The sequence below is a fragment of the Apiospora marii genome (assembly GCF_038362585.1).
Source record: "Apiospora marii strain CBS 49790 chromosome Unknown utg000002l_segment0_segment0, whole genome shotgun sequence".
Lineage (NCBI taxonomy): Eukaryota > Fungi > Ascomycota > Sordariomycetes > Amphisphaeriales > Apiosporaceae > Apiospora > Apiospora marii.
In genome coordinates, this window is record NW_027117373.1 from 1,920,243 (window position 1) to 1,940,080 (window position 19,838).

General features: G+C 58.7%; 4 protein-coding genes across 4 annotated transcripts; 2 read left to right on the forward strand and 2 right to left on the reverse strand.

The window, feature by feature from the left end:
• Positions 1-418: 418 nt before the first annotated feature.
• Positions 419-4,372, reverse strand: PG985_002280 (uncharacterized protein; the record flags this gene model as incomplete). Its single annotated transcript, XM_066822049.1, has 1 exon — positions 419-4,372. The coding sequence occupies one exon, from the start codon at positions 4,370-4,372 to the stop codon at positions 419-421; it is 3,954 nt and encodes a 1,317-aa protein (XP_066689481.1).
• Positions 4,373-4,466: 94 nt separating this feature from the next.
• Positions 4,467-8,520, forward strand: PG985_002281 (polyketide synthase; the record flags this gene model as incomplete). Its single annotated transcript, XM_066822050.1, has 3 exons — positions 4,467-5,144; positions 5,201-6,393; positions 6,453-8,520. 3 exons carry the CDS (start codon positions 4,467-4,469, stop codon positions 8,518-8,520), a joined length of 3,939 nt encoding a protein of 1,312 aa, XP_066689482.1.
• Positions 8,521-8,822: 302 nt separating this feature from the next.
• On the reverse strand, positions 8,823-9,566 carry PG985_002282 (SET domain-containing protein; the record flags this gene model as incomplete). Its single annotated transcript, XM_066822051.1, has 1 exon — positions 8,823-9,566. The coding sequence occupies one exon, from the start codon at positions 9,564-9,566 to the stop codon at positions 8,823-8,825; it is 744 nt and encodes a 247-aa protein (XP_066689483.1).
• A 547-nt stretch (positions 9,567-10,113) lies between these two features.
• PG985_002283 (MFS general substrate transporter) lies at positions 10,114-11,914 on the forward strand (the record flags this gene model as incomplete). The annotated part of the gene is made up of 2 exons (XM_066822052.1): positions 10,114-10,278; positions 10,358-11,914. The coding sequence occupies 2 exons, from the start codon at positions 10,114-10,116 to the stop codon at positions 11,912-11,914; spliced, it is 1,722 nt and encodes a 573-aa protein (XP_066689484.1).
• Positions 11,915-19,838: the final 7,924 nt, after the last annotated feature.

Here is a 19,838-nt window from a genome sequence, read left to right on the forward strand (position 1 = left end):
CGAGCATATTATTCCAAAAAAAAAGTAAAATCTTAATAATGCAAGTGGATGTGCGTACTATGTTAACTACCTGAAGTTATAGTCGACTTGCCTCACATGTGGTTTAGGTTTCTTCGAAATTAATGGACTCCAGGGGGAAATGGACATTACAAGGGTCGGATACAGGTGCTCCAAATTGATGGGGCGATGGGTCGATAGCAAAGCCACTGTGAGTACCTAAAGTGCATATTGAAACCAAAAGAGAAGAAGAAAAGACCAAGGGTGAAGTCCAGGTCCAGATGCTAATAGTCTTTAAACACTAAGACCTGTTATTTCTAGGTTTTCGGGAACGAAATACAACAAAGGTCTTCTTATACAGATAGTACTATTCAGAAAGACGACCATCTCCATCTTCCATCCCACCAAAACCCTTACCCATCTAACTGCCCGACCCGAAATACGCAAGCGCCTTCTCCATCTCCCGCTGCAGGAGATGAACATGCCCCGGCATGGGCAGGTCCAAGTGATCCCCCGGCACCGACAGCACCAGCGGCGCGGGCCCGACGTACCGGTCCCAGCCGTTGGGCCCGAGGTCGGCCGCCGTCTTGTCCGGGACGAGGGTGGCGAACGTGCCCAGCGCCGGGTCCTGCATGTAGCCCGGGTAGGCCGTCGTGGCGATGCCCTGGCCCCGCAGCATCTGCATCACTTCCGCGTCGTCGGCCACGCGGTGCACCAGGCCCTTCTCGGCCCAGATGATGGCCGTCTTGTGCGCGGGCCAGCTCTCCGTCCCGGGCGGCGGTGTTGGAGGGTGGTACTGGTGCATGGCGACGTGGTAGGCCCGGAAGTGCTGCCGGGTCGTGGCCGTGGTGCCCCAGTGGCCGTCGCGGGCGATGGCGGCCTCGAAGACGCCAAAGCTGAAGTCGCCGTCGGCGCTCAAATTGCCGTTGCCGTTACCGCCGGCCTGTCCCTGCTCCTGCGGTGCTCGCGGGCTACACCTGTCGATGCGCAGCAGACCTTGCACGGAGCGCCCGGCCGCGGCCAGTTGGCGGGCCACCTCGTAAGCGACCAGGGACCCGGCCGAGAAGCCGCCGATCCACATGGGCCTCGCCGGCTGGGCCTTGGTCAGCGCGTCGACGACGAGCCCGGCCACGCCCTCCAGGCCCACACGCCCGTCGGTCATCCGGTCCGGGCAGTGCAAGAAGGGCGAGTCGATGCCGTAGACCGGTACGCGCGACCGGAAGGACGGCAGGTGGATGTAGGTCGCGACGGTGCCCGTGCCGTCGGCCATCATGTAGAGGGGCGTTCGGCCGGGGCCGGGGCGGCCCTGGAGTAGGGTGATTTTGACCGTGGGCGCCGGCGAGGAGGATTCTATCGGTTTTGGGACCTCTTCTTCTTCCTCCTGGCCTGTTGGGGACGGGGTGTCGATGATGTCAACACGCACCCCGCTGGACGCCAGGGAGGAGGGCGAGGAAGACGAGGAGGGGGTCGAGTCCGGCGCCGAGACGAGGACAGGGGGTGTGGAGTCGCCGGCTTCGGAGAGGGACACTGGGGCTGTTCCCTGGCTCTCTCCAGCCCTTGGTTGTTGGCCAAACTCGCGGCGCAGGTCGCCGATAGTGGGGTACTCGAAAACGAATGCGGCGGGCAAGTCCATGCCGGATTCTGCCTTGACGGCCGAAATGATTTCGATGGCCATGATCGAATCGACCCCTAGATTGGCCAGCATGGCGTCGTCGGTAAACTCCGAGGGGTCGCTTCCCGTCGCTGCGGAAATGCTGTCGAGGATGGCATCCAACAGACCGGAAATGGCGGGCCCTTGTTCATCCTCCTTCGCACTCTCTTGTGGTACCAATGGTGGTGTTTTATCCACGGTGGCCGGACTCTTGTTTGCTTTCTTGACTGGTACCGATGCTTGCACACGCTGAGGCGAGGAGACCTTCTTATGATGGGCTTTCACATGCGGGCCTTCGAGGACATGCCGCCAGGTGGCCCGCGGGAGCTCCTGGTAGCGTAGGTCGCGACACTGCATGACCAAGCGCGACGTCTCGGCATCGAAGACGAAAGCGTCGCAGTACGCCGTGTCCCCCTCCCAGCGCGCGACGCGGACGTACGTCCAGTAGTGCCGCCCCGGCTGCAGGACCGCCGTCGACTGGGTCGACCCGAAGCCCATGACGATGAAGGTGGTCTGGGGCGACTTGCCGGGGTTGCCGTTGACGAGGAAGCCGGCCAGGTGCAGCAGCGCCTCCCCCCAGTACGGCGAGAGGGTGAACCGGGTCCCCGGCGGGTCGTCGGGGAGCCGCACCAGCGCCGCGGCCTCCTGGAAGTCGCCGGCGACGTACGCCTCCTGGATCCCGCGGAAGGGGGCGCTGAACTCGACGGCGTTGGCGAAGAGGGCGTAGACGACGTCGGGGTGCATTCGGTGGCCCGAGCCCTCTTTGGACCGGGCGATGCGCTCATCCATCTTGGCCTTGATGAAGAAGGCCACACGGTCCCACTCCGCCTGCGTCGTGGTCGGGTCCCGGACCTCGACCCGGATGGTGCCGAGATCGTGAGACGCGTGGGCCGAGACGGCCTTGAACGACACCGTGACCGTGTCTGCAGACGTGCTCTCGAGCGAGGCCGTGGTTAGAAGCTCGCCGTCCGCGCCGACGAGGCTCGTGGTGAGGGGGGCGAGCAGCTCCGGGTCGTGCAGCGTCAAGCTCTGCGCCGACACGTCCTCTCTACCGCCGTACTCGAGGGCATACTTGGCCGCGGTCGCGGCCGCGTCGCAGAAAACGCTGCCGGACGCGAGGCCGATCTGCTGCATCTTGTGGCCTTCGATCAATCCCAGGAAGCCTGGGTCGGAAATCGAAGCTCGGAAGGTGACGGAGACCCTTCCAGTGGAGGAGGATTTCTCTTCCGAGACGACATACTGCGCACACGTGCCCATGTAGGGCTTGGGCGCGGGAGCCTGCATAAGCTGGTCGGACCCGGCGGCGACGCTCTTCCTGTCTGTGTGGGTGATCCAGAAGTCCTTGACGTCCCAGGCGTAGGTCGGAAGCGACAAAAGCTGCAGATGGCTCTCGTATGGGCTGTGGAGTCCCAGCCAGTCGATGTCGACACCCTGGAGGTACGCACTCGCCAAGCACCTGGAGACGGACGCCCAGTTGGCCGTGTTGGCGTCGATGGAGTGCATGACCTTGGCGGGGTCCGGCGAGAGCGTGGCTAGGATAAACGAGGTGCACACCGCCGACGGCCCGATCTCCAGCCAGACCGGATCCTGTAGCTTGGATTGCACGGCGCGCAGGGCCCCGACAAAATCCACCTTCTGCCGCGTCTGCTGGGCCAGGTAGTCCTGGTCGAAGACGTCCGGGCCGTCGACCAGGGAGCCGAGCAGGCAAGAGGCGACGGGCACGCGGGGCGGCCAGTACGTGACTCCTGACGCGAGGGCCCTGTAGTCGGCCAGGATCGGGTCCATCTGGAAGGAATGGAAGGCGAACGGGACCGGCAGCTGGGTCGCGCGCAGTCTTTTGCCGCCCTCCTGCTCCTGGGCGGCCGTCATGTCCTCCTGCAGCACGCGCAGATCCTCGGCCGTGCCGCTGACGACGGTGGCATTCGGACCGTTAACGCACGCAATGTTGCACGAGGGGGCCCGCTGCCGGTTCAGTTGCTGGCGCACGGCCGACGCCGGGGCCGACAGGGACAGCATGGAGCACGAGTCGGCCTCGCACCGCTCCAGCAGCAGAGCGGCGCGCCGGCCGACTAAGTACAGCGTGTCGGCCAGCGACAGGACCCCGGCGGCGTGGAGGGCGGCGTACTCGCCCAGGCTGTGGCCGACCACCGCCGCCGGCTCGATTCCGGCGGCGTGCCAGACGGCGCTCAACCCGATTTCCAGGGTCAACGTGGCGAGCTGCACCTGTGCCGCGTCCTTGGTCGATAGGTCGGTTTGGCTGTCGGCAATGATGTCGAGGAACGGGGGGAAGCCGTGGCGCTTCGAAATGGCCACGCACAGATTGACCTTTTCGCGAAAGACGGGGCTGGTGCGGTAGAGCTCGGCCCCCATGCCGGCGTACTGGGATCCCTGGCCGGCAAAGACAAAGACCACGCCGGCGGACCCGGTGTGCGAGCTCGAGACCTCCGAGGTCCCTTTCTCGATATCGGCTTCCAGCTTGGCGATGGCTTCCTGTGTTGTCGCGGCCACCAGTGCAGATCGGATGGGGTGGTGCATTTTCCTGGCAGTGGTCGTGTATGCCAAATCCTCGATCTTCACGTTGGAGGTCGCTCTTAGCCACACGAGAAGTCGACGCTTGTTGTTCAGATGCGATGCATGTGTCCTCGCCGAGGTCACGATCGTATGTGCTGATCGAGGGTCGACTTCGGATTTCTTGCTCGCCTGCGGATATTCTTCCAAGACCATGCACGCATTGCCCCCCTAATCAGGGGCCGACCAGCTGCGAGACAACTGCCGCGGGCTGCTTACCATTGAGTACTCGGAGACCACCAGCGCCCAGATGGCCAGCGAGGACGCCCGTGATGAGCAGGACCAGCTATCCGAATACCACCGCCAGGTCCAAGAATGTACGACTCACTGCACCAAGGAGGAATTCTACAACCAATTTGAAAAGACGGGCTGGAAATACGGCGACATCTTCCAGGGGCTCGACAACGTCCATCTCGGAGATGGCAAGATGACGTACGATCTGACCCTCTTCGACATGGGCGAGACCTTCAGCAAGGGCCAGCCCGAACGGCCCTTCCTCATCAACGTGCCCGCCCTGGACGCCGTCTTCCAGGCCTGCCTGGGCACCACGTACCGCAAAGGGCGCTTTGTCTTCGACAGACCGCTGCTTCCGACCTACTTCGGCGAGCTGGAGATATCGCTCGACTTCCCCAGCGACCCGGGCTCTGTGCTGCACGGAATGTCCACAGCAAGGAAACAGATATTCAACGAGGTGTCGACGAATATCGCCACGTTCGACGACACGCTTTCCCGCGTGTATCTGTCCGCCAAGGACTTCCGCGTGTCGGAGCTCTCGGGCGATTCGGAAGACCAGGTGGCGAAGCAGGCCCAGGGCCACCCGGCCGACATCACGTCCGAGACGCATTGGAACTATGCGCTGGAGCTTCTGGGGCCGGATGAGTTGGGGGCGTTGGTCTCGGCCGTTTCGCCCGAAAAGAGGCTCGTTGAGGTGAGTTTCCGACCCTTATCCGCCCGCTTTGATCATGTTACTAACACCACCTGCAGCTAATCCGCATCTATCTTCATCAGAATCCGGCAGCCACCGTATTTGAACTCATCCCGAGCCTCGACGCCCATTCTAACACCTCCCTTTCTGTATTGCCGAAAGGGGCAATCCACTCCAGCCAAGTCAAGTATGCCGTAGAAAGCACAAACGGTGTTGCTGCAGATAGCAGCACCGTAGACAGGAACATAGAGGGAGAGGTAGTATTACTGGACCTGTCCGAAGCGAAACTTCCCGATGGGGTCCCCCCTCCCGATTTGGTCGTTGGTCAATCCGCAGACGTCTTCCATGATGTTGAGAAAGCCTTGGCTCACCTGGCTCAATTCAGCAAGCCCGACGGTGGGGTGTTACTGGCTGTCCACAAGGACATGAAAGCGGCGACGGATGCTTCCTTGGAAAGTAAAGGCTTCCGGCTCGTCACCGATGTCGTCCACCAAGAACGTCTCGTGGCGCTGTACAAACGCTCAAACCCCGAGCATACCAATGGAGTTGTCAAAGGTGACCTCACGATCCTCACCCCACGCAAGCAGTCCAGCACGGCCCAGTCCTTCTCCAGCAGTCTCCAGGAGGCTCTGGAGGACCACGGCCACGGCAGCTCGGTGATGTCGTGGACCGAATTCGCCGCCGATGGCCCTACCAGCGAAAAGTTCGAGGGCCGGACGTTTATCTCGCTCCTGGAGCTGGATCAGCCTTTCCTGGACGAGATGGCCGAGGAGGACTTCCACCACCTGCGACGACTCGTGCTCGGCTGCGAGCGCATCCTCTGGCTGGTCTGCGGCGACCGCCCCGCCATGTCGCTGGTGGACGGTCTCGCGCGCACCCTCCGGACCGAGGTGGCCGGCACCCGCTTCCAGATCCTGCACCTCGAGGGCGAGGAGACGGCCGCGCGGCATGGACCCGTCGCCGCCGCCCGGATCTTGACCTCGCACACGAGGGACGACGAGTTTCGGGAACGAAACGGGCTTCTGCAGGTTTCCCGTATCTTCAACAGCCACGAGGGCAATGAGGCGGTACGAAGCGCCCTCGAGGACTCGGTCCAAGTCCAGTCCCTTACAGGACCGGGCACGCCCCCGCTCCGGCTCAAAATCGGCCGGCCTGGTCTCTTGGACACGCTGACCTTCGTGAATGATGACCGAATGGAGGGTGCGCTGGGAGAGAAAGAGATTGAGGTGGAAGTCAAAGCCACGGGTGTGAAGTAAGTCTCTCCACTCCATCCTAGTATTCGCTACGTCACAGACACTAACATCTCGTCAGCTTCAAAGGCATCATGGCCTCCATGGGGCTGGTCGAGGTGTCCCTGATCGGCCACGAAGCGAGCGGAGTCGTGGTCAAGGTGGGCCGCGAGGCTTCGTCGCGGTTCCGGCCCGGGGACCGCGTCACGATGCTCCGAGACGGCATGCACGCGACCCGGATCCGCATCGACAACCGGCTCGCCGTCCCGATCCCGGACAGCATGCCCTTCGAAGAGGCCGCCGCGCTGCCGATGGTGCACGTGACGGCCTACCACGCCCTCGTCAACGTGGCCAAGCTGCGGGGGGGCCAGTCGGTGCTGATCCACGCCGCGGCGGGCGGCGTCGGCCAGGCCGCGCTGCAGCTGGCCGCCCACCTCGGGCTCGAGGTCTACGCGACGGTGGGCAGCGACGACAAGCGGCGGCTGGTGCGGGAGCGGTTCGGCGTCCCGGACGCGCGCCTCTTCCACTCGCGCGACGCCAGCTTCGCCAAGGCGGTGCGGCGGGCCACGGGCGGCCGCGGCGTCGACTGCGTCCTCAACTCGCTCTCGGGCGAGCTCCTGCGCGTCTCGTGGGAGGGCTGCCTGGCGCCCTTCGGGACGTTCGTCGAGATCGGCCTGCGCGACATCACGCAGAACACGCGTCTCGACATGCGGCCCTTCCGGCACAGCCTCACGTTCGCCTTCATGGACATCGCCGACTTCTTCACCCAGGACCTCGACGCCCTCGGCCGCATCCTCGACGAGTGTTTCGCGCTCGTGCGCCGGGGCGTCTTGACCGTGTCGGCGCCCTTGACGGTGTACCCGGTCGGCGAGGTCGGGACGGCGTTCCGCACCATGCAGCAGGGGAAGCACCGGGGCAAGTTGGTGCTGTCGCTGGAGGGCGATGCGCGCGCCCCGGTGTTGCGAAGGGCCAAGGATGCCCTCCGGCTGGACCCGGGGGCCACCTACCTCTTTGTCGGCGGTCTTGGCGGGCTGGGCCGCAGCCTGGCGCGGGAGTTCGTGCAGTGCGGAGCCCGGAACCTGGCCTTCATCTCCCGATCGGGCGACGCGAGCGCCGCGGCCCGGGCCCTCCTCAACGACGATCTTGCGGGGCTCGACGGCGTGCGCGCCAAGGTGTACCGCGCCGACGTCGCCGACGAGGCCTCTTTCCGCGAGGCCATGAGGCAGTGCGAGCACGACCTGCCGCCGGTCCGGGGCGTGCTGCAGATGGCCATGGTGCTGCGGGACGTCGTGTTCGAGAAGATGGAGCACGGGGCGTGGGCGGAGCCGCTGCGGCCCAAGGTGCGGGGCTCGTGGAACCTGCACCAGCACTTCGACCACACGCGGCCGCTCGACTTCTTCATCCTCTGCTCCTCCGTCTCGGGCATCTTTGGCAACGCCGGCCAGGCCCAGTACGCCGCCGGCAACACGTACCAGGACGCCCTGGCACACTACCGACGCGCCCGTGGCCTACGAGCCGTCGCCGTCGACCTGGGCATCATGCGGGACGTCGGTGTACTGGCTGAGCAGGGCGTCGTCGGTCAGCATCTTCAGTTAGAGGAAGCCCTGGGGATCCGGGAGCCGGCGTTCCGCGCCCTGATCAAGAGCCTGATCCGTCGCCAACAACAACAGGATGGCGCCCCCTGTCCCGCACAGGTGACGGTGGGGCTTGGCACCGCCGACATCCTGGCCGCGCACGGCCTGCCGCCGCCCGACCACTTCCAGAACGACGCCCGCTTCGGACCACTGGCGATACTGACGAGCGCCGGCGGCCAAGCAGCCTCGGGCTCTGACCCAGCCGCCGCGGCGACGGTCTCGCTCTCTTCCCGCCTGGCCCAAGCCGCGGACAGGGAGCAGGCGGTCGCGTGGATCGCCGAGGGCCTCGTGGCCAAGGTGGCCGACATCCTGCAGGTGCCGGCGTCCGAGGTGGACCCGGCGCGGCCCATGTACCGCTACGGCGTCGACTCGCTCGTGGCGCTCGAGGTCCGCAACTGGATCGCGCGCGAGATGAAGGCCAACATGGCCCTGCTCGAGATCCTGGCCGCCGTCCCCATGGACGTGTTCGCCGCCAAGATTGCCGAGAAGAGCAAGTTGGTGGCGGACCTGGAGTGATCCATTGGTTGTGCTTCTTCGCTTATCATACTAGTCAAAGACTTCCATTAGCGTATCGCAAGCTGGGGAAGAAAACTTGGAGCTACTGCTTTTTTGTTGCAAAAAGAAGGAATCTATTCCGTTGATATAAAATAGCTCTTAAATGCTAAAGTGAAAGGGAAAAGGGTTCAGTAATGCTTTCCGCTTGCCTCACTAGTAATCCTTGTAAAAGTACAACGTAGCCGCCTAGTTTCTCGCAACCGCATCCAAATCGAAAGTGGCCATAATGAGACTGCTCTCAGCTTGGTGGTGTGAACAGAGCATCAGCGCCCACCCGCGCTCGTCTTATGCACCGTCATATTCCGGCTATCCCAATACTCCCTGCCGTAGTTGACCAGGACCTCCTCGCCGGCCTTCAGCCCCGCGCCCCCGCCACCCGCGCTGCCCCCACCAGGGCGCCGGGCCCCCGCCAGACCGGCCGGACAGACGAAGATGCCGACCCTCCGCTCCCACTTCCAGCCCTCCCGGCGCCGGCCGGACGGCACCTGCACCAGACAGTCGCGGAACTCGGCGTTGGCCCTGTCGGCAATACCGTGGAAGTCGTTAGCCATGCGCGACTCGTTGCCGCCGTGCGTGGCGTCGATGCTGAGCCCCCCGCCGCCGTCCCCACCGCCGAACTCCTCCTTGTCGAGCTGGTGGAAGCTCAGGTCGTAGTGGCTGCGCGCGTCCGTGTCGTCCCGCGCGTCCGTGTGCACCCGCCCGATATACAAACAAAGAAAAGACGAGGGCGCCATGTCGGCGGCGGCGAAGAGGCCGCGCTGGCCGAGGGCCGGGTGGTGCGCCGGGCTGGCGATGGTGCGGATGTGGACGCGGGCGCCGCTGTTGGGGGCCGAGACGAGGGCGCGGGGGATCCTGTCTAGGGACTCGGCCGTGGTGGAGGGCCGGCCTAGGGCGTTGCGCATGTCTGGCGTCACGGCCGGGGAGTAGATCAGGTCGGTCAGGTACTGCACCTCTTCGGGCCAGTTCTCGGGAAGGCTGCCCGCGGTCGCCGCGTCGGTGGTGGCCATTTCCCTTGCGTGTATGCTCTCTTGTGGCCCGAAGGATGGTTCGGCGGCGACAAGTGGAGTCTAATCTGAATTTCTTTTGGGGGTTGTAGACTCAAGCTTTTCCTACTAACTAGCGGCTTCAGGAAAGAAAGAACGTTGGATGATTAGGTAATGCATCCCGAGATTTTGGAGGTTCTCTCAGACTAGTCTCGGTATCGACTTTGGACGCAAGATCGAATGACAGCCAATCATTATGGTCAAGCCGAGAGGCTAGTCCACTTTTGATGGACGAAGAGTTGAAGCCGAGATCCAAAGGGGCTAGACTGATTCTTGGCTAAGCCGAGCTACCCCTGGCAGCCCATAGCAGCCAATCAGCGCCCTCCTATCGACATCAGGGCGTTCGAGTGTAAGCCGAGTCTTGCCCAGATGCATACCACGAAATATTTGGAAACCCTTGGTATATATATTGGACATTGTCCATGACGGCCGTACTGGTTATAGCTGGACTATCTCATTACTCTGGCTCGACTCGAAACCCCAATAATCTCGAGCTGCCAACATAGAGAATATGAGCGAAACTTCTCCAACGAGGACAGCCTCAGCCAATTATGGTACTATGGATGACAATCAACATATTAATGATGAGACCATTCAGCACTCTGACGTGCAAGATGATGGCGACCAGTCAAAACGGTCCCCTTTCCGGATTTACGCCACCTTCGCCGCCCTTTGCGTAAGTGCTTTCGAGAATCAATCTCTTTTCCCTGAGACCGTGCAGTCTGTTTCCCTTACTGACGTTGCTTCTTCCCCAGCTCGACCTCTTCATCGCCGCCCTAAACCAGACCATCGTCTCAACCACAATCCCCTCCATCACCGCCGACCTCCCCGGCGGCGCCGCGGGCTACACCTGGATCGGCGGCGCCTACCTCCTGGCCAACGCGGCCAGCGGGCCGATCTGGGCGCGCGGCAGCGACATCTGGGGCCGCAAGCCGGCGATGCTGGCGGCGCTCGCCCTGTTCGCGGCGGCGACCGTCTTCGTCGCCGCGGCCGCCGACATGGCCACCCTGCTGCTCGGCCGGGCCCTGCAGGGCGCCGCGGCCGGCGGGCTCATGCAGCTCGTCACCATCACCATCTCGGACCTGTTCAGCGTGCGGCGCCGCGCCCTCGGCCTCAGCGCCCTGGGGCTGGTCTGGGTCGTGGCCGGCACCGCGGGGCCCGTCGTCGGCGGCGCGCTGAGCCAGTACGCGAGCTGGCGCTGGTGCTTTTGGCTGAACTTGCCCGTCTGCGCTGTTACGTTCTTCGTCGTGGCGGGGTTCCTCGATGTGCATAACCCGCGCACGGCGCTGTCGGAGGGGCTTCGCGCTGTGGACTGGTTCGGCATTGTGGCGATGCTGGCGGCGACGCTGCTGCTGCTCTTGGGGCTCGACCTCGGGGGGATCGTCTACCCCTGGGGAAGTCCTACCATTGTTCTCATGCTGGTGGTTGGGGCGTGCATGGTCCCCGTCCTCCTGTACGTGGAGAAGAAAGTCGCGAGGTTTCCTCTCATACACCTGGACATGTTCGGCGACGTGTCGAACGTCGCCACGGTTATAGTGGCCTTCACGCACAGCGTCTCGTCGTTCGGCACCGAGTACTACCTGCCCCTCTACTTTCAAGCGGTCAAGCAGACCACGCCCTTCGAAAGCGGGCTTATGATCCTGCCCCTGATCATCACCTGCGTCGTTGTGGACATCCTGAGCAGTGCCTACATGTTCCAGTTCGGCCGCTACCGGGAGCTCATCTGGGGCGGGACCGCCTTGTTGACCTTGGGCACCGGCCTCTATATTGCCTGGGACGCCGACACGAGCATGCCGGCCATCATCGGGTTCCAGATCGTGCACGGCCTGGGCATGTCGTCCCTGTTCCAGACGCCCCTCATGGCCCTCCAGAGCAGCGTGTCCCAGGCCGACACGGCGACGGCGACGGCGACCCTGGGCTTCCTCCGCAACCTGGGCATGTGCCTGTCGACGGTGGTGGGCGGCGTCGTGTTCCAGAACAGCATGGCGTCGTGGGGCCCGCGCCTCGCCGCCGCCGGCCTTGACGCGGACCAGCTGCGGGCCCTGTCCGGGTACGAGGCGCCCGCGCACGTGGGCATGCCGCGGACGCTGGCGGATCCGGTGCAGCGTCGGGCCGTTGTCGAGGCGTTCGCCTGGAGCGTGCGCAATATGTTTGTCGTGTACACGGGCATTGCCGGGGTGGGGCTCGTGGCCTCGGCTTTCGTCAAGCAGCGGTACATGAGTAAAGAGCATACCGAGACGAGGACGGGGGTGGAGAATCTGGCCAGCCAGAACAAGGCGGCGACTGTTTCTGGGGGAGGCGAGGAGTTGTAGTTTTGGGTTGGGGTCTGGGGGAAACATCGCACGGGAATTCTCCCGCATGAATTAATGAAACTGTGGGTTGCACATACCAAACGCTAAATATAGGATGCTGTCCAAGTATCACACAGCCGGTGTATCTTGGTTTGCCCGATACGCTAGGCGCAATACTCTAGGCATGACCATGGTTCCAAGGAAATAGTAGTCCGGAAGCATATCTGCATACACGTGAAATTGAAAGTCATACTTCTACTCATATCGTAATTCACGTTAGTTCTATGAAGGTACCAGGTAAGTGACAGACACAAGCACTAATCTAGACTCGCGTCAGTAAAATCCTGAAAGCCATTCAGGAAGTCTTTATCATGTTATGTGGCTGGACACTTTGTTTTGGATACAGTCTGGCTCGCGAATGAGACGAGACAAAGGGAATTCTCGACTTGTTAAATCTCAGAACAATTCCTTTCTAGTTCTTTCGCTGCAGGATATGTTGCCATGACGGCTTTCCATAAGTAGACTAGCCTGGTAGTATATCGACGATAGGCACAATACCACCCATTTTTAGCAGAAAGTCGTCGTCGAATCGCCATGTCGGACTTTTCCCAAGACCAACCCTTTGCCCCAAATGACGCTGAGGAAGCATTATGCTACATATGCCACGAGGTAAGCGTGAAGCTCCCGGGCTTCGTTTGCGATGAGTGTGAAAGCAAGGATTATTGCCAGTTATATGAAGACAGGATGGCGATGAATATCTGCACCATGTGCGGTTGGAGACGTCGGTCCGAAGGCCGATCGCATTGTAAAGAATGCCACGAAAAGGATAAGGTGAGATACGTATATCGCGTTAGCGAGTTCTCCTGCTTCCAATGCCATCTGGGTCTACGATACAAGAACGCCCCTTACTGCAAAGCTTGCCTGGAGGCGGAGACCCAGAGCCGAAAAGACCAAAAACAAGCTCATGTCGAATCGGGGCTATGTTCGGTCTGCGGAGATAGCAATGACGAACCCAGCTACAAACTATGCAGGGATTGTCGCTCTTCCAGGTGCCCTCTGAGCGAATCGGTTGCTAATAGTATCTGCATGGCTTGTGACCGGCCTTGGAATCGCAAGGGAGGCTATAGGACCTGTCAAAGTTGCCGACTACCACAATCACCGCAAGAACAACCTAATACCCTACCCATCCAACAGCCATTTGCCAGGAATGACACGCATGATGCAGATTCTGTATTCCTGTATCTTCATTCTGCATTCCTGTATTCTCAGGAGTTCAGTGATCCCGCCCCTGTCCTTCCAACGGACATGAGTCGGCTACCAACCAAAACGCTGACAAGTGAGTATCCCTTTGACAGTCAAAAGTCGAGGCTCGCTTTGACTGTTCCTGACGGGCGCAATATTCCAGAGCCGATGCAGCTGGACGACGAGGATTCCGCGACCAATTCTCCCAGGGAGAGCTTCCTTCGAATTGGTAATCTCTTGAACTAGATGCAGAGTCTAGATCCATCACGCATCATTTTCTTAAATGGGCCTTTCATCTTACCAGAGGTGCTGGATATGAGCCGAGGAAGTAAAAACACAAGTAAAATGAAGCAGAATATATAAAAGAATACAAACCACCGCTCTTCCTTCCCCTTCCTGAAATCATCTTTCGATCATAGTGAACTGCCAAAGCCACATACTCTCAACCCTCCATGTACTATTTTACATGTTAACCTAGTGTATTCGCAAACCTCGTAACAATCACTGATGGGATCAGCACAGCCTTCTGTTCAATTTGTGACATTTTGTTTCGCTTTAGGCGCCACAGCACACTACAGACGCCACAACATGGAATTCGACGCCATTGCCGAGGAGGACCTTTCTTTGGTAGGGCCACGTTGAACTTGAAGAGGAGCTGCAATATTGAAGCTTCCGGTTCAGGGCCATGAGATCATGCAAATCATCACTCGCCGTCGATCTAGTCGTCTCCTGAACAGGCAGGATGGCGCGTTCAGGGTCTTTCGGAGCGATTTCGAGCATCGGAGTTTTGGTGCGTGCCAAGAATGAGGGAAAAGGGGAAAAGGAGTAGAGAAAGATCGTAATTTGCGCCATGTCCCTTCTACTCCTTTCTATTTATCTTCCAGAACGTGCCCAGCTGCTCCATGCTTTCGATTTATCGTGTTGCTCGACCAAGGGTCTGATTGGCCATCTTTCGAGAATCTGCGGACAGCATTGTGTCCCCAGATCTCCAGAACGCCGTTTTCCGGTTCCAGGGAAAACTGCCGGCCGTACAGATCGACAACGACCAAATCCAGCAACACGAATTGGTCGCCAATGTACACTTACCGAGAGTACGAAGCTCACGCCCAGGGGCGCAACGGTCGTGATTACGATGTATCTACAGTGCAAAAGTCCTGCCAGCCGCCAATTTGCCTACAGCTGCTAATTACCCCTAGAAACCACAATAACCCATCATTCTGTTACTAGACCGACCCCATCCCCCAAACAGCGATGCGCGAATCGCTACGTGTACGTGTACATATGCACAGATCTCGAAGGGGGTGGGTGGGTAAAGTTAGCAAGTGCGGCTTATTGTTGGCTCGGTAGTAGTGAGACACGACCGGGCTAAACGGTTGAACCAAACTTGGCCACACTTTGGGTCGAACCAAGAAAGTCGAGGTCGACTGCGAACCATTGGACTGTGTGAGCCCTGGATTATCCCAGGCAATATCCGCGTGCGGTAGCGTTACGCGCCACACGGATCAGCACCTTGCCTTTTCGACTCAGGAGAGAAAGCGAGGCGGCCGCATTTTAAGGGGGGAGGGTAAATGTGCGTACATACTCGCACAAATCTTGTGCGAGGGACAAATAAGGGGGTGGTATTGATTGAAAGGAGGGAGTCGCGATATCAGGACCTAGCGAACCGAGATCCGATTCACACTGGGTAACGAAGGGAAGAAGAAGCCAGGGACGAGAGACGAACGGTAAGAACTGCAGTAGTGCCGACGCCTCTCTCTTAGCGACGGATGCGTAGGCTTGCTTACGGACGTCGGACAATAGAGCTCAGCAGCAGTAGGAACGCTGGCTGACTGGCTTGGGGGCGCAGTCATTGTAGAAAACGGCTTGAAATTAGGCCCTTCCCCCAAAGGTTCTGCCTGCACTTCGACTTGATCCAACTATAATCGCTCGCACCCGCAGCCACCTGCCGTTTTTTCAGGCGAGAGCGAGCCTCTGATGCGATGTATCAACCACCTCAGCCTTGCTGTGAGCTAAACGACCAACAAAGTAGTGTACTGTGGCAACCAAGAGTTCGACCTGGAGACTTCGTTATTACGGCCAATCTATATAGCAGTTTGCGGACGACAGAGCATCCACAGAACGACCGACCCGACCGAAATGCCTTCCACCACCAAGCCGTTATCCGAAATCGACACAAAGTGCGATCTAGTTTGCAGGCAATAGTCTCCGACCAAAAAGACTAGTCGGCAAAAGCAGCCGCGCCTCGAAACCCGTAAAGGTCCAACAAGAAAGGCCATCAAACACGAACAACAATGCCGCAAATACGAACGAAGCGCACCCCTATGTGCGCACCCACCATTGCGCCGGCCCCATCTGCCGACAGCGCGCCGCCACGGCAAAGACCACCGAGCCCCTCCCCTACGACGATCGATCTACCGCCGGACGAGCTCCACGCCCCTCGATATTCCCACAAAGACCATCAATCCATAGATTGCATAAAAGGAGACACGAAAGAACGGACGAACGCCCCCTGACTTGACCATGCCCAAGAGGGGGAGAAGAGTGTGGGCGCTCATCATTGACCAGACAAACGCGAAAGAAACAGAACATTGCGACCCTATATCTGAGATATGTATAAGGCGGGAACAACATTCAGCCGATGCTACACTTGATCATTCATGCGATTGATGTTTTCGGATGCTACATCCTTGATGTTACCTCTTTTCCGGGAGGCGGACCGAATAGGGCAGATAAGCTGTCTTCATTTTGCTATGAGGTCTCAGATATATATGAACACGGTCGCATCGAAGTAAGCCAGTAGACAGCCGTAATGTTCGTCTCCCTCGTCCTTAACATGCCAGCCTATAAGGGCTTGCCGTGAGCAAAGACGCCACCTGGTCTCGCGCAGGGGCGGACGGGAAGCGATCGGTTCATGACTTGGTAAGTCGATTCCTTGATTGTGCCACTTGATCCTGGTTCTTCAATGGAAGCGAACCGTGACCTCATGCTCACTCTTGGACGGTCAACGCATGAAGCCCGAGATCTCGGTCCTGACCCCCGACCAAAGGCGGCACGGCAATTGCGCGTGCGGGTGGAGAAGAAGATCACACGGCTCCCTTCTTAGTTCTTCGGCTGCGAGCATCCGGGCGGCTCGCATGAAATTCATGATACTCGTCCTTCTGTAGTCCCAACCACGAACCGTAGAAATTATCGACATATATGATAAGCTTTCTATTGATCCCTCATTTCCACCACATATCGCCTTGGGTGCAATAGTAAAGAGGCCTTTCGCCGTGGTGAGCCGCCCCGTCACGATGCACGTGATGCATCGGCAAAAGACCAGCATCGTCAAATATGGTTATCTCATCTCCAGTTCTCGGTATTATATGAGGTATTGACGGCTTCCTCCACCACGGGAAGGTCCAGTGATGATCCCGTAATGGCAGCACAAGGGTCGGTGGAGACCGAACCCGATGCGCTCAACTGACAGAACCCCCCAAGCGCCGCTGCAGATGGGCAGCTCCATTGGCGGGCGGTACATCGCAGCACCAAACGATGCGCAGCTCTCGCTTAGCAGACCAGATGGATACACAGGCACATCACGTAGGGATCTTTTCCTCGACGGACCATTGCATCGAGCAGGGTGACTTCTGGAGTGACTATCAGAAGGTTTTGGTGTGGACACGACACTCAGCTGCTGTAAGCGACGACAGGGTGCCGAAACATTGCACACAGCGCAATACCGGACATTAGCGCGGGGCACGACTCAAAGAGGCGCAGTTGCAGTTGCAGTTGCAATTGCAGTGCCACCTATAGCGGGCGTCGTATCTTAGAGACCTATCAAGGGTGTCAGACTGGTTTGGTGAGGGGACGGAATGGGAATGACGACGATACGGCTGGGACGCCCAGAGCACAATGCCTTGTTTAGAAGTTGCGGATGCTGCCAGGTCACCATCGAGGTCACGATAACTGGGCTTGTATGAATGTCCTTTCGGATGGTGCGACGATAATGCCCATAACATATGGCCGTTATAACCCCTGACCAAATGATGAGCTCTTGGATTCGCGGGGCAGGAGCCGGCTCCCCACCAACTTGACAGCATCTGCCAATGGGCCTGGAACGGGCTCTCCGGCACTGGCAAACCCCAAAAATGCAGGCTTGCGACTGAAGAAAAGCTAACTATTCGCTGGGCTGCCGCTGCGTATTGCATAATCGATAGAAGGCAATCGTCGTTTCGTGTAGCAGAGCTTGTAAGATGCCCATAGAGCCTAATGGAGCAGGCGTCGGGGAGTGCAGCGAAACCTCCGAACCGGGTTTCGTAGCGGATGTTGAATGTCGCGGCAGGCCACGGTCCGAATCAAGGCAAGTGTCCTCGGCACAAAAAGCAACTGCGGCTTGGTTTCGCGACAGTCACGCGCCTCAGCACCCGGAGCTTCGCCGCGTTGACGTTGACTGACATAACCTCCAGTCTTCTCGTCTTCTGCAGCATTAACAAGCAAACAAAGAGAGGGTCTGACAGCAAACGGCCGCTGTGAAACACGGCCTGGGCTGGTTCCAGACCTACCCTTGACCAGGCACAGGACAAGAGCAGGTACGGGAGAGCGAGACGAAACAAAACCCTGAGCCCATTAGCGGATTCAATTTGGTATCGAAGCGGGTGACTTGCATACAAGTCTGAAAACAACAACAAAAAAAAAAAAAAAAAAAAAAAAAAAAAAAAAAAAAAAACGCGATCGAACCCTTCTTCCGCTTTGACCATAATAAGGCTGATATGCATCTGCCATCAAAGCGTCGCCTTTCTTTCATGCATCACTACTGCCTTCGTTAATATCAATGCCGTGCCGGTAAGAGGCAGGTCTGCGAAGGAAAACTGTAACATATTACCCCGGGCAACCAATGGTTTACAGTTTATGCTATGACCAAGTCAATGCCGTAAGATTCCTCGGATTGATCAGCCAAGGATGTGGGCATTGACCAATCTTCGGAATGTAGGAATAACTTTGCCCTGGCAGGTGCGCATGGCGTCGTCCATGTCACAGACGTGAGGATGCAAGGGATATAGACTGCGAAGGACAGCGACAGAGAAAATTGCATCGGTCTTGGCCACTAATTCCATAGAATGAGGGGGAAAGCAGAGTGGTGACTGATCGGTAACAACTTGTTGATACCAGTCCAAGAGTGTTACACTTTTGTGTCGGGTTGGGTATTTCACTCGAGGCATGGTTTCCAGGTGCTGCAGCTCACAAGAAAGACGGTGGAGCAGAACAGGATTGACATAGTATGTCAACCTAGAAGGCTGAACGCTCGCCCATGGAAGTGTTTGCAGGTTGGGAAGGTTAAACGAATTAGGCAAGTCCTCGTGCATACAGGGCGCGAGCCGATTTAGCCCATGCCACTGCCCATTTCGGGAATTAATTATGCTGTGTAATGTGTCAGAAGGGAACCCGCAGCTGCAAAGATCCTGTGAGGGAACAGAGTCAAATTCGAAAGGTTTGGCTGTAATGGTATGATGTAGCAGCACGTTTGACAAAGTCGCAAGCCAGCATTTAGGCTCAGCAAGCGAAGCAGGGCCTAGAAAAAAGGACGAAGACCAAAAATGATTGATCTGGGACCAGCAGTGGATGGGACAATGCCGTAGATCGAGTCCAGAACAACATGCCCATGCAGGCTGAACTTTGAAGACTTGACGTGCCGGTCCACGTCGGGCCGCTAGGCTTCTTGCTAGGCCAGGGAGGATGGTCACTATGGACCTGGTGAAACAGAAGGCGGAGATGATGGGAGCGGGAGACCGCCGTCCCGCAGGTTTTGACGTGCAATCGAATCGGTCAGGTGTGAGAGGGAATTCGATCGGGTGGTATTGGGAATCAAGATCGATTTGATGAAGGGAGAAGGGGAGGTCGCATCTGGCGTGGGTTGGCCGTATGGAAGCCATTGTCAACGGTCCCATTGCAAGCATTACTGACGCGAAAGATGTTTTCCTCTCGTCTTTGCGCCCTTTGTGAAACCGCTAGTGGTGACCATTGGACGGTTGGGGGCCACTTGGCAATTAACGGGCAGAGCGGTCAGTGGCTACATCCCCCACTGGCCTCCAAGCCCCAAGGCTTGTTAGTGGCTGATGGCGGAGCTGAAGTTGGGCAACACTAGAAACTGGCAGGCCATCGCTGGAGAATTGATCAACTCTGCTCTGTCTAACGACGATGCCTACGGAGCATGTAGGTACATGTATCCAACATGCAGCAGACGAGACGGAAACCTCCGTCAGTGTCGTAGGGCGCATCCTGGCGCATAGCGAACCCCGGAAAGCTCTGCACAGCAATTAGACGAAGGTAGCGGTATCCTTCGCTATTGCCTTTGCGCCCACGGCCTTCCCAGCCCTAGAGGTACCTACCTTTCATCGTACATGTGCTCCGCTTCAGCTGTCAAGAGACTGATGCGAGCATCTGCATCATACCCAAGGCTGCTAGAGGCAGGTGCTCCTCACGCGTGGAGTTGGAATGCATCATCTATTTTGCTGTACTATCTCAATTGGTCCTCAGCTTCGTGATAGAAACAGGAAAATCGGTCAGATCGGCGCTGCAGACTTCCCGAAAGGGTTTGCTAGATTCTGTGGAGAAGGCCTGATTCGGGGACGCGTACAGGAAGGCGATCATCCCATCTTGTTCAGCGCCAGGATCCGAATGGGTGTAGTGTTGAAGAGGGAATGCGAGAAAAACACGCGCAACG